This window comes from Teleopsis dalmanni, chromosome 2 (assembly GCF_002237135.1).
Source record: "Teleopsis dalmanni isolate 2A chromosome 2, ASM223713v2, whole genome shotgun sequence".
NCBI lineage: Eukaryota > Metazoa > Arthropoda > Insecta > Diptera > Diopsidae > Teleopsis > Teleopsis dalmanni.
Window position 1 is genome coordinate 102,526,240 of NC_051847.1, and position 11,799 is coordinate 102,538,038.

At 31.4% G+C, this 11,799-nt stretch overlaps 1 protein-coding gene across 1 annotated transcript; it reads right to left on the bottom strand.

Annotated features, from left to right (window-relative positions):
• Positions 1–10,351: 10,351 nt before the first annotated feature.
• On the bottom strand, positions 10,352–11,764 carry LOC119675227. The gene has a single exon (XM_038086416.1). The coding sequence runs from the start codon at positions 11,762–11,764 to the stop codon at positions 10,352–10,354; it is 1,413 nt and encodes a 470-aa protein (XP_037942344.1).
• Between the last annotated feature and the right edge of the window lie 35 nt (positions 11,765–11,799).

Below are 11,799 nucleotides of genomic sequence, written 5' to 3' on the forward strand. Positions count from 1 at the left end.
AAAAAACTTAGACTCGTTTTCTTTGCACAACAAAAAATTTTTGCAGACCAACCAGCTAGTTTAGCGTTAAGTACCTATATGATTAATAATACATACATAACGAGTTAGTCTTACATACTTTGTAAAAAAGGATAAACCCTTAATTATGTTGTTTCAGTATTAATTGAAATAAGCCTTTGTTTATCTGTATCAGGGCTGTCCAAAACACGGGCCACATGAATCCCGCGGCTAATGTTTGTGCGACCGGCGACATGTTTTTAATCTAGTACGATTACATAAATTTGCTTTTGATGTATTGGTAAAACCACATTATTTTATTTTTATAGTGTACCCAATAAATGAATTTAAATTAATAAATTAATAGAACTAAATTTAACATTATAACCGTATTTTTTATTTTTGTCGAACGTATGTATTTGCTTTTGCGGCCCTCCAATCTGTACAGCGATTGGTGTTGGCCTCCGATCGCATCTGGTCTGGACAGCTCTGATTTATATATTTACTTTCTTTATTATTTATATTATTGGAACCAAATTCACTCAACTTACTTTCCTTCATAAGTCTGAATTGAAATGTGATTGTTATTTGCTCAATAGTTTAAAATTTGAAAAACGTTGTGATGAATCACAACAAGCTGCAATGTCACAGTAGCAAAATAAACATAAATTTATATTCAATAATATATGGTTAATTATCCAAAAGTAGTGAACATCACTTATATTTTTATTGCTTTTCATTTTTTTATAATTAGAATATAATTACATAAAATATGTTATTTTGTACTATACATATACATTTTGTTTATAACAATTGTTACTTATAAATATTTTTAAGGTGCCAGTATTAATGGAAAGCAACATTTAAGTGCAGTCATGTCCATTGCATCCCATATTAAAGTTCCGTGGTATGTCAAAAACAAAAACCTGCACAAAGACCTAAATCTACCAACTGTTAAAGAAGTTATTCGCCGATATATATACATAAATTCCGAGAAAGACACAAGTGGCAACCAAATCCTCATGTTCGACATTTATCTTCTTCATCTGCACTAAATTGCCTTAAAAGAAAGTCATTGATAAATATGAATACCCTAGTGTAATAGCATACATGTCAGTTTTTTAAGATTCGCAAAATTATTGTAAATTTCTATTTAGAAAGATTCAATAAATAAAGCAATGAAAGAAAAAAAAACATAAAGTCGAAAGAAACCTTCTGCATACTAATTTAAACACGACGTCTCTTCCATTATGCTTAATCTTTTTTCCGTGAATTACAATCAACTAACTTTATGGTTTCTGTATTTGTACAAAACTGCAATAAACCGCTGAAATATAAAACAGTATTAAGTGCTGGTGCGCCTATTACAAAAAAAAAAAAATTTAAGAGATTACAAAATTGAAGGTCACAAAAATTTAGAACGAGGAGAAAAAATGGCACTAGCAAATAATAAGGCCTATAAGATAAAACACTTTTTAAGAACAATGTCTCAAATAATTGAGAGTACATTGAGTGCCATTAAGCAATCATGTCTTCATCGGTTGACTGAAGCTAACTGGGGTATAGTGTCAATTGTTGACGTTGATTTTGACAAGTACGCACAGTAGTAAGGTTCAAAGCTTGAGATGGGCAGCCACCATACTGTCATCGTTATTGCAACCCTAGGTAAATAACTTCGTATGCATCTCACCTTTTGACCACAGCCTATTGATCGCAACAGTCAAAAAGTTCAAAAATAGATTAGAAGCAATTGAGCAAGAAAAAATCCTGTTGTGGTCACGATCAAAGCCATTATGTTTAAGCATGTTAATCAACTCCCATCTAGACTTGCAGACAGAGTTGCGTATTCTACGTATTCAACGTGTTACTATAATTTCGGGTACGTTATTAACGTACGAAAGTGTGCTCAAGAATCCATATTCACAACAGTAGATAATTAATGGTCGTTTTGTCGCCGTAGATGACAAGATACATATTAAATGCAAATATCTCATCTATAATATCGCCGTGTAGAAGATAACCCGCACAACTGCATCCTATCCTATTAGTATAAAGCAGTTTGCGCTGTAAACACTGATCATAAATTCATAAAGCTTCTAAATTAGTTGAAAGAGTAGATGAATCAAACCCAAATCATAGACTACATTCCATTGTCACAGTACCATTTGCCGAAAAAAATTTAACTGATTTTTACAAGTTCATGAAAGTAAAATAAGCAATTAAAAATCATCACGTATTGTTGTAAATCTAATTAACACTGCTCTATTAGCTACAATTTAAAGTTTTTTAAAACAACTACGATACCGTTTGAAATCAACAACACCATTGTAATTATCAAAACATATTTTTTTGTTTCTACTGCAAAATGCACGTACTTTATGTACGTTGTCTTCGTCAAAATAACACAAATATGAATAAATTCACTACTCGTAGTGATGCTAAATTATATTGGTGACCTATTTCACAGATGATGTGACATTAGGAATGGGAGATTAACACTAGAAGTTACAGAAGATATACTAAAGACCTTATAAACAGCACAGATATGATACCATTACTTGCGGAAAGTAGTTTCGTAGCGATTGATGTTTGAATATAATTCAATAGCGTGGAGTGGTACTATTTAATGAAAGTGCTGTGCAGCTACCTACGAGATCGGATACTTGTCTAAAACACTCAGAGAGGACAAAATTAAAAGTGCATTATTTCAGGCGTAGCACGAGGGTCCATTCTGGGCTTTTATTTGTGGATAGTGGTATACAATGAAATCCTAGAAACTAACATTCCTGGTCTAGTCTGGTGCTACATCTAGTAGAGTTCGCATCTAGTAGAGTTCCCATCTAGTAGAGTTCTGAAGGCCTAATACCTTCAGACCTTTTAGTCAGTTCATAAAAATAAACCTGACTTGGGCCATACTTGACAGTGGTAACAGTAATGGCACCATCTCTCTAGCTAACTGGAAGATGGTTGAGCAGAGTCTCCTCAAAGTTTACATGGAGGGATTTACTTCACCATATACCCTCACCTAGCTGTCATGATACAGTCTATACAGTCTCTATAAAATAACAATCTAAAAGCTTGGACCACAATGGCATGGCGCATAGCCTTAAGTTGTTTCTGTGGATAAAATTTTACAATGTCCTCGCTCCAAAGTTTGGCTACTTTCAGAGCTAACCAAGCCGAAGAATATATTAGCTTTTCTTAAAGCGAGCCATACCGAACTGCTGACTCATGATTGGAACGTCGTAAAGGTTAGTGATCCCAAGCGGATTTTCTCGAATCGCTGGTCGTTCTTAATGAATAAACTCTACTATGGTGATTAACTATCATAATTTCAAATAGAAGGGAAGTTCTTGACCATTAACCTTATAAGTAGACACTTCTCACAATTTCTTACCAATTGGTCCGTGTAATAGGGCTGTTACTTCTCGGACCATGTATACATTCACTTTAACATTGGTCTGGAGGTTAAGGTGCCTTTCCGCGTCTAACTTCTGGTACTACAATGGGCCATTATTTGAGCTTAAGCAGGGTTTGAGCCGCCACTCCAACTTAACCTGACTTATTATTATTATTTGAATTTCCCATAGTCATTCGACTGGCAGTTTCGCTTTTCGGGCCTTAGACTAAGAGAGTATCTTCTCTATCTTATACCCTTATTCTAGAACTTTATTTTTGTGCTTTTGTGGCTGTTGTTGACATAGTATCGGCTTTGCTTGTTTGTTTTTTTTTTGCCTGTAAACCAGAGAGCGGTTAACTTTTTTCAGCGGTTAACTCAGGTCCTACCTACTAATCGATATTCTGCTTATAGAAAGCAAATAATAAGTAAAATACATATGCATGTAAAGTTTGATTAAAAAATTTTGGAACGTAAATAAATTCTAAATAGTATGTTATCAATGAATACATTCTGCACATTTTAACTTTGACTTCGAAACTGGCGAAACTGGTCTATTCAAGGCCTTCAAAATAAAACATAACAGTTTTAGAAAGAAATTTGTCAACTTGTACATATACATAATAAGGCACAACACCAAAATGAGGAATTAAATGAGGGATTAATAGATCTGGATATAGTTTAAACGAAAAGAGGTATAGTCTTAGATTCGAATTCTAACATTTATGTTATTTTTATTTTTATTTTGTTCTTAATACTTTTTAAATCGTAGCTTCATTTCCCCTTGCCTATTTTAATATTCTTTTCATTAGAGGAAATATTAAAATGTGTTATGTTTACTTCGTTTGACTAGACCAAATAGTTGAAACAGTATCTTTGCATATTTTTCTACATCGAGAACCCACACTTCATACAAATTCACAATATCAATTTGGACTGCATTTGAGATATTCTACATATTTGCGAAGACGTTATCAATTCTGGACTGGTTAGATATGTTCAACAGTTTTGATGTTTTAAAAATGAAATTTACTGTTTGCCTATTTTTCCACATATTTAGCGTCAACAGATATGATGTCGCATCAAAGCATATTATTTATAATAAAATAATAACTCTCCTTTTCATGTCTTATCACATCATATGTTAACAATAGGTACGTATACATTTCGATGTGAAACAGTAATTGCTTCATAACATCTTTACGCAATCAGTGCAAATATGGTGCAAGAACGTGTATTACTTATCACAATTACAATATTATTGCAGGTAGGGGAATAAAATAACACTATAAAGTAGTTTCTAAGCATGTTTAGAAACGTAAAATTCAGTTATAGGATATAGCAAATTCAATATTGAAATATTACATCTTGCTTTTTATTGTATGGATGACGATGAAGCTGCCATCGGGAGAGTCCAAGAAGAAAGTTTATTCAATTCCATAGCTTACAACTTTCATACGAATACCATATTTTTAAGTTATATCTTCTCTGATATCATCAAGCACATGTCCTCAATTTAAATCAATGCCTCATAGTATAATTTCATCGCTTAGTTGTGTGGTTGGAAGCTTAAATTGAACCCTAAAAAATGTTGTACCTATGTTTGTACATAACATAGTATATATATCATGCAGATCGCTAAAGTGGCTTGTTCTTTTCTATAGTGGCAATAATAAATACAAACATTGAATTAAAAAGGTCCAAATTCGGCTATGTTATGTAGAGATTATGTATCAAAAATAATATGCTGATCTATTCAATTTTTCCTTCTCTTAAAACCGTGTTCAAATTATTATGAACGTTTTCTAAAAAAAAATTTCATGCAGATCAATAAAGTTATTTATTACTATTTATTACTATTTATTACTTAAAATTCCACATTTAATGAAAAATACTGTACTGGTATTGGATTAGTATCGTTGTAAAAGAAAAATTCAAATATATATAAAATTATAGTGCAAACATATTTATTTATTTGCAAAATATTCTTAAGAAAAGTGTACATAAAAAAATAATCAATCTAAAATTCCTCATTATCCCAAAAACAGTTTATATATACAAATTATACATATATACTATATACGTGAAAACTATATAACAAACTAAAAAAAACAAATTTTTTCTGCCAAAAATTGATTTTACTCATCAATATAATCTCCTTCAAGGGCAATACTTCTCGATGCCGTGCTTGTAGAAGGATTTGTCTTTTACCTCAAAATAGCCTTCAGTTGCAGCAATTACTTCTTCATTTGAGATGAATTTCTTACCGGCGAGCATTTTTTTGAGATCAGCGAATAGCCAGTAGTCGCTGGGGGCCAGATCTGAACTATAAGGTGGAAGAGGAAGCAATTCGATTGCAATTTTGCCATCGTTTTTATTGACTTGTGACATGGCGCATTGCCTTGATGAAACAAAATGTTTTTCTTCGCCATATGAGGTCGGTTTCTCACAATTTCTGCTTTCAAACGATCCAGTAATGCCGTGCAGTAGTTACTATTGATGGTTTTTCCCTTTTCGAGATAATCAATGAAGATTATACTATATGCATTCCAAAATATTGATATCTTTACGGTCTCAGCTATCTCATGCTATTTCAATTTACGATCAGATATATATATGAGTCGTACGACTTATTGACTGATGTATTATTATGGTATATATATACCATATATTATGGCTTTTACACAACATCTTTTACATATATCTCGAAAACTTTTTTGCATGTTTAACACAAAGAAATAATGTATCGAAACCTGAAACTAATACAAACATTTAAAAAGAAATAATAGTGTGAGTCAAATAATTTCTTTCTCCCCAAGGACTTCATTCAGATCTTGAGCCATAAACTCCCTTGATTTCGATTAGTGAGATTCCGATCCCTCCATCATCTCTCTCTGTAATCGCGGCTTTCGTGACCATGGTCACAGAGTCTACAGTTAGTACCCCGCGTTTGAGCTATAGCCTCATTCCCTTCACAATCTCTCAATCTCCCTAATTAACACCCATGCTTTCTGACTTAGATGAACTCAGTTTCACCTAAATACTAAGCCTCTTGCTCTAATCTCTCTTGCTTTATTATTGGAATGGGGTTGTATCCGCTTTACGCGTCTGCAAACTTCCATGCTCATTCCTAAGAGATGGTTTAAGTGGGTTCAAGTCTCACACTGCATGCTTTCCACCAACTGCAAAACAATAAAAAACAAAAAAATTTCGATGCTATTGCAAAATAATGCACAGATAAAAGGTTTTTTCTGTGTTTCTTACATTTTTTCCAATTTTTAATGTGATGGGACGCCACAGTAATATTGAAGACAAATATTTTTATTCATTGACAATGAATATGATTTCAGGTACATAAAATTGTATGAAAATTACAAAACTCATATTGAATTTTACACATTTGTCAAACCTTCATTCATAAATCTTTTATTACTAATTTTTTCTAAGAAATTAGAAATATTTTAATATTGTGTATTAGAATTCAACAGTTCCTAAAGAAGTCCTATTTTGTGCAAATGTGGAACATTCAATATAACTTTCGGAGTTTCCTTTCCATTTTTAGAAAGGGTTCGTATTCAAACCTTCCTCAGAAAAATTTCTGTGTGCGTCTCATCACTTTGAAAATTGAAAAAATTGGAAAAAAATCCGACTGAATCTTAATTTGAAGATTTAATATTATATCTATCTGATGTACTATTTCCTTCACCTGGACATTGAAAAGCATCTTAAAACATTTTTATTAGTTTCAGCTTTCATTCAGTATAAAATATTATATAATTCGAGTTGCACAAAATTTTATTTTCTGTTACAACAAAACCGAAATTGTGATTTTTGGTAAAAAAGCTTGCGTTATTAAGAACTTGGAGGAAACTAAAATATAAAAAGTATTCTTAGTTTTTGCTTTTATGTCCAAGATGTTTAAACATAAGGAGGTTCATACCTATGTTATTTAATTAACAATTAGATAAATAAATAACATACATATCTACGCATACATCATAATTAATTGATTCTAAAAGACTATATCCCCAAAGCACATTCATTAGTAAATGTGATATACGTATATGGACACAATTATAATGACCAAATTAACTTCTGTTTCTACTCATATAGGAAATTCTGTTGAGTTATGTTTACTTAGCTTTTACCTCCAATTATAACTAATCCTAATTAAAAAAACTGCAATTATTAATTATAGGTACAAATACATTTCATTTAAGCACTTATAAATGAACAATTCATTAATCACTTATAATTGACAGATTTGTGCAAATAATTCACTAAAGGTTAGTCTTATCCAATGGAAAATATTTTTCAATCACTTGCAAAAGTAATTGGTTTGATGTAAAAGGGATGCACACGGCATTCTCCTTCCACGTTATAGGCTAAAAGTAAAGCAAGTATGATTTATGTACAAAGCTGTAAGACCCTTCCCAGACAACCTGAAATTGTTTACAGACTGTCCAATACTAAAATCTGTTAAGGCCTTACTTATCATTTACCTACAACAGTGTTATGCCATATGGCAGACGTCATCTAATTTTATAGCATGAAGTTCATTTCATACTTTTTCGGATGTTGCTTTACCCGGACTGGATAATTTTTTTTCTGCCTTTCCCACATTATTTTGCCTAGCACAAATTGTTTCTCTTTTGAATTTATATACTTGTTTAATACGATTTGATGCAACTTTGTTGAACTGCTAGAAGGCATGAATTTCAATTTGCCGTAAGAGTGCTTATAGCCTGAGGGCTTATTAAATAAAATCGGATTAAACTTCCACTTGTTTTGATTTCCATTCATCACCTCAGCAATGTTTCAATTCAATTGAATTGCGGGTGCTGCATCTAATGAATAGATCAATGTTAAATGACTGAATTGATTGCTGCAGATGGTAGAATATATTGTTATTATAACTTAATCGTGGTGGTGAATCATCACAATTTTGAAATATTCTTTCAGTTAAGTATCTTTTCTTTTGTGAATTACACGTGTTCAGTAAGATACAAACTCAAATGGGTTCAAGTTTAATGGTTTGAAGATATCTTTTAAGTGTAAAATAAATTTAATTGGAATTTATAATTCTCTCTAATTTTTAGAGTCAGTACTTACATTAAAGTTCACTTCTTACGATAATCTCTGGAGAATACAAATCATTAAAATCAACAGCTTAAATGCAAATAAAAGAAAAAAGAAACAATTATATACCTGTATAATGCTTTGTTATGAAATAAGTAATTAGTAAAAATACAATAAAAATTTGCAAATTTACAAAGATTAACACCCGAGGACTTAAAGATATAACTGTTTCTTTTTACAGTTAAGTATCCCGTCATGAAGCTATTCCAATTTTGCTGTCCGTCATTTTATTGATTTTAGTTAAGGATGAGTACTTTTATAATTACCAATAAAGAAAGTCATCGTTGTCTATACTTTAATAGCCCTTTAGCAAAGTAATTGGCAATTTATTTTTGACATTATTCTGTACACAACCTTTTATTTGTACGGTACTTATAAAAAATCTACCACAATCGATAAAAGCCACTACTTTATATGACAGTAATCTTCATATGCGAATCAATTAAAATTATTTGTCAGTACTATTATGATACAATTGTACGTTTAATAGATAGAATTTGGAAAGGATAATATATGTAGCAGTTTCAGTCATTTTGACATATGTTCAAAATCGTTTTCAAAGAAAGTCACGTGCCAATTTTTCTAACTTATATTGCTAACACAATTGGGGTTACACTCAGCGCACTGTTAAAGCAATTAGGTGTTTTACACTTCAGCGTTCAGGATATATACCACCGCTTAGGCACAGCGTATATTTATTTTGTTAGAACTCTTTATTTATTTTGTTTTAAATGTTAAGGAAAAATATTAAGCATTACACCTATTAACGTTATTTCATAAAAGTAAAATATAAAAAGAACTCTTTAATTATATAGATATATGTATTTGGATATATATTAAAATATCTCTATTAAATATTAATAAAATATTTAATTGTAATTAATTGCTTAGAAAATTACAAATTGAATAACAGACTTAAAAAATAATGTACATTAATCAATATCAAATTCCTTGTTTTACTCGCTTTTGTATATATATAGACTTTAACTGCTAACTCTAACTTTTATATAATAACTACAGTAAATATGTTATTAATTACTAAATGTTTTAAAAAAAATACTTTTAATTAATAATAACATAACTAATTAATAAACTTAACATTTTAAAATTCACTAAAAGAATAATGAAATGAGTAGTTTGCGAAGGCAAATCTTTTTTCCCTTTACCCTAAACTGCGTCTATACTTTCTAACTTAGATAAACCTAGACTATTAAGTCCTAAGTCTCCTTACCTCAACGCTCTCCTTTAATTTCTGGAATGGAATTAAGTTTCCATATTGCCGTTCAGGTCAGTGTTGGACGGCAGTGGCATTTATTTACTGTGGCTGTAGACCCACAAAAAAAGGGGTTTCGTATTCACGAATTGCGTATAAGTCTATTGATATTTGTTTGTTTTCAGAAAATATGCTACTAATTCATATATGCAACACACTGAAATATTGAAATGAATTACACTTCAGTATAATGTAATGTCTATTATTCTTATACAGCCCTGATCTTGTTTGCAGTACTGGAAACCGAGAATTTAATTTCATAATTAAATTGTTGGATTGAACTAGAACATAATGCGATGTTTTCTGTACAGAATTCTAAGAATGCAGTGAGTAAGATATAAGACAAATAAATAAATTGGTACGAATTAATAGGGCCATGTACATTTGATTATATTCTACCAACTTATTGTAATAAATTAATGAAATATTTGGAAATTGCGAGATTGAATTGTAAAACAGGAGTAAAGCATGAATAAAAAACATTTTATTAAATTTCTTCAATCTGGTATACGTGTATTTTAAATATTCTACATTATTTCAATTACTTAAGATCTTACTTCGTTTTTAATAACATCATTCCACATAGTTGAAATTGGTAAATTTTTGCCGATAATAAATTCGGAAGAACTTTTCGAATGCAGACTTTCATTTGAAGAGCAATCGGTATCAGCAACATGCAAAGTAGAATGCGGTAAATATGTTACTTTATTTTCAAATTGCATGAATGTATTTGATTTGGCTTCCGAGAAATTAGTCGCTTCAACAACATTACCGACATCTATATTATCTGTACTACTACTGCTGCAGTGCTGTGAACAGGATATCTCAAGGTATGAATTAGAATTGGAATTATTTGGACTGTTGTTTAGAGTATGTCTTGATATTGGAATAGTTTCGTTTGGAATTAAACGAATATTTTGATCTGGGCCTTCATCTTCTGTTGTTTCGATGTCTACTACTTCATCATCATCATCTTTGGTAGTTTCATAGTCACGATCACACTCTGATAAATAAGATGCTTTAACATTGCCCATTTCCGATGTTATTTGCAGCTGGCTTAAAAGCACACCGGGTTCATTACAGGAATATGTTCCAGCTGAAGAAAGTATCACTTTGCGGGGATAATTATGCACATGATATGGTAAGTTACACTTGTTTTTGCTTTCAGTTTTAGGTAAAACAGCAATATTGGAAGAAAGAGAGTTTTCGTTTCTTAAATCATCCAATTCCGATTCAACCGTTGCCATTTTTGGACTAATCGAATTCAATTTATTTTGTTGTTGATGGTGAACCGGTTTAAAAGCTGAATTATTGATTATTTGAGGTATGTGATCAATATTTTCGTTTAAGTTTTTCGTTGGATTTGAGCAGATACTAAGTGGAGAGTTTGTAGCAGCAAAATTACTTACATTATTGTATTTTGTAGATAAAGATGTGACGGTGGATAAATAATTATCTTTGCGCCAGGGAATATTACAATTAGGAAAATTAAATGTAGATGCATTGATAAGTTTTGATTTATTGTGTTGTTGATGATGAGCTGCATGTGCATGCCACATATAATCCATCATAAAATTTCTTGAAAGTGGTATTATCGTAGCCAACTCATGATCCCGTACACTATTTTGGGAATTTGACACAATTTTAGTTTGCTGTGAAATTTTAGACGCAACATTTATTGGATTTACTGCACCAACTGTAGCAGGTACTGCGCTCTCGCCAAGAACTGGATTTTGGTTAGTCTCAAGATTTTGTGTCTTTAAGCGTTTTGCAGATATTGTTTCGTTCGATTCTTTATTCTCTGTATACTGTTCCTGATGACGCTGAAAATTTGAAGGTTTATTATTTATTTTAGAGGTTGAGTTCGTATTTGAGTGAGTGGAAGTAGCGTTTTGTATTATTTGGAGAGGCGAATCATTTCTACTTAACAATCGTTTGCGAGTGCCACCATTAAACATCGCTTTAACGTCTTCCCAAGCATGTATAATTTCTT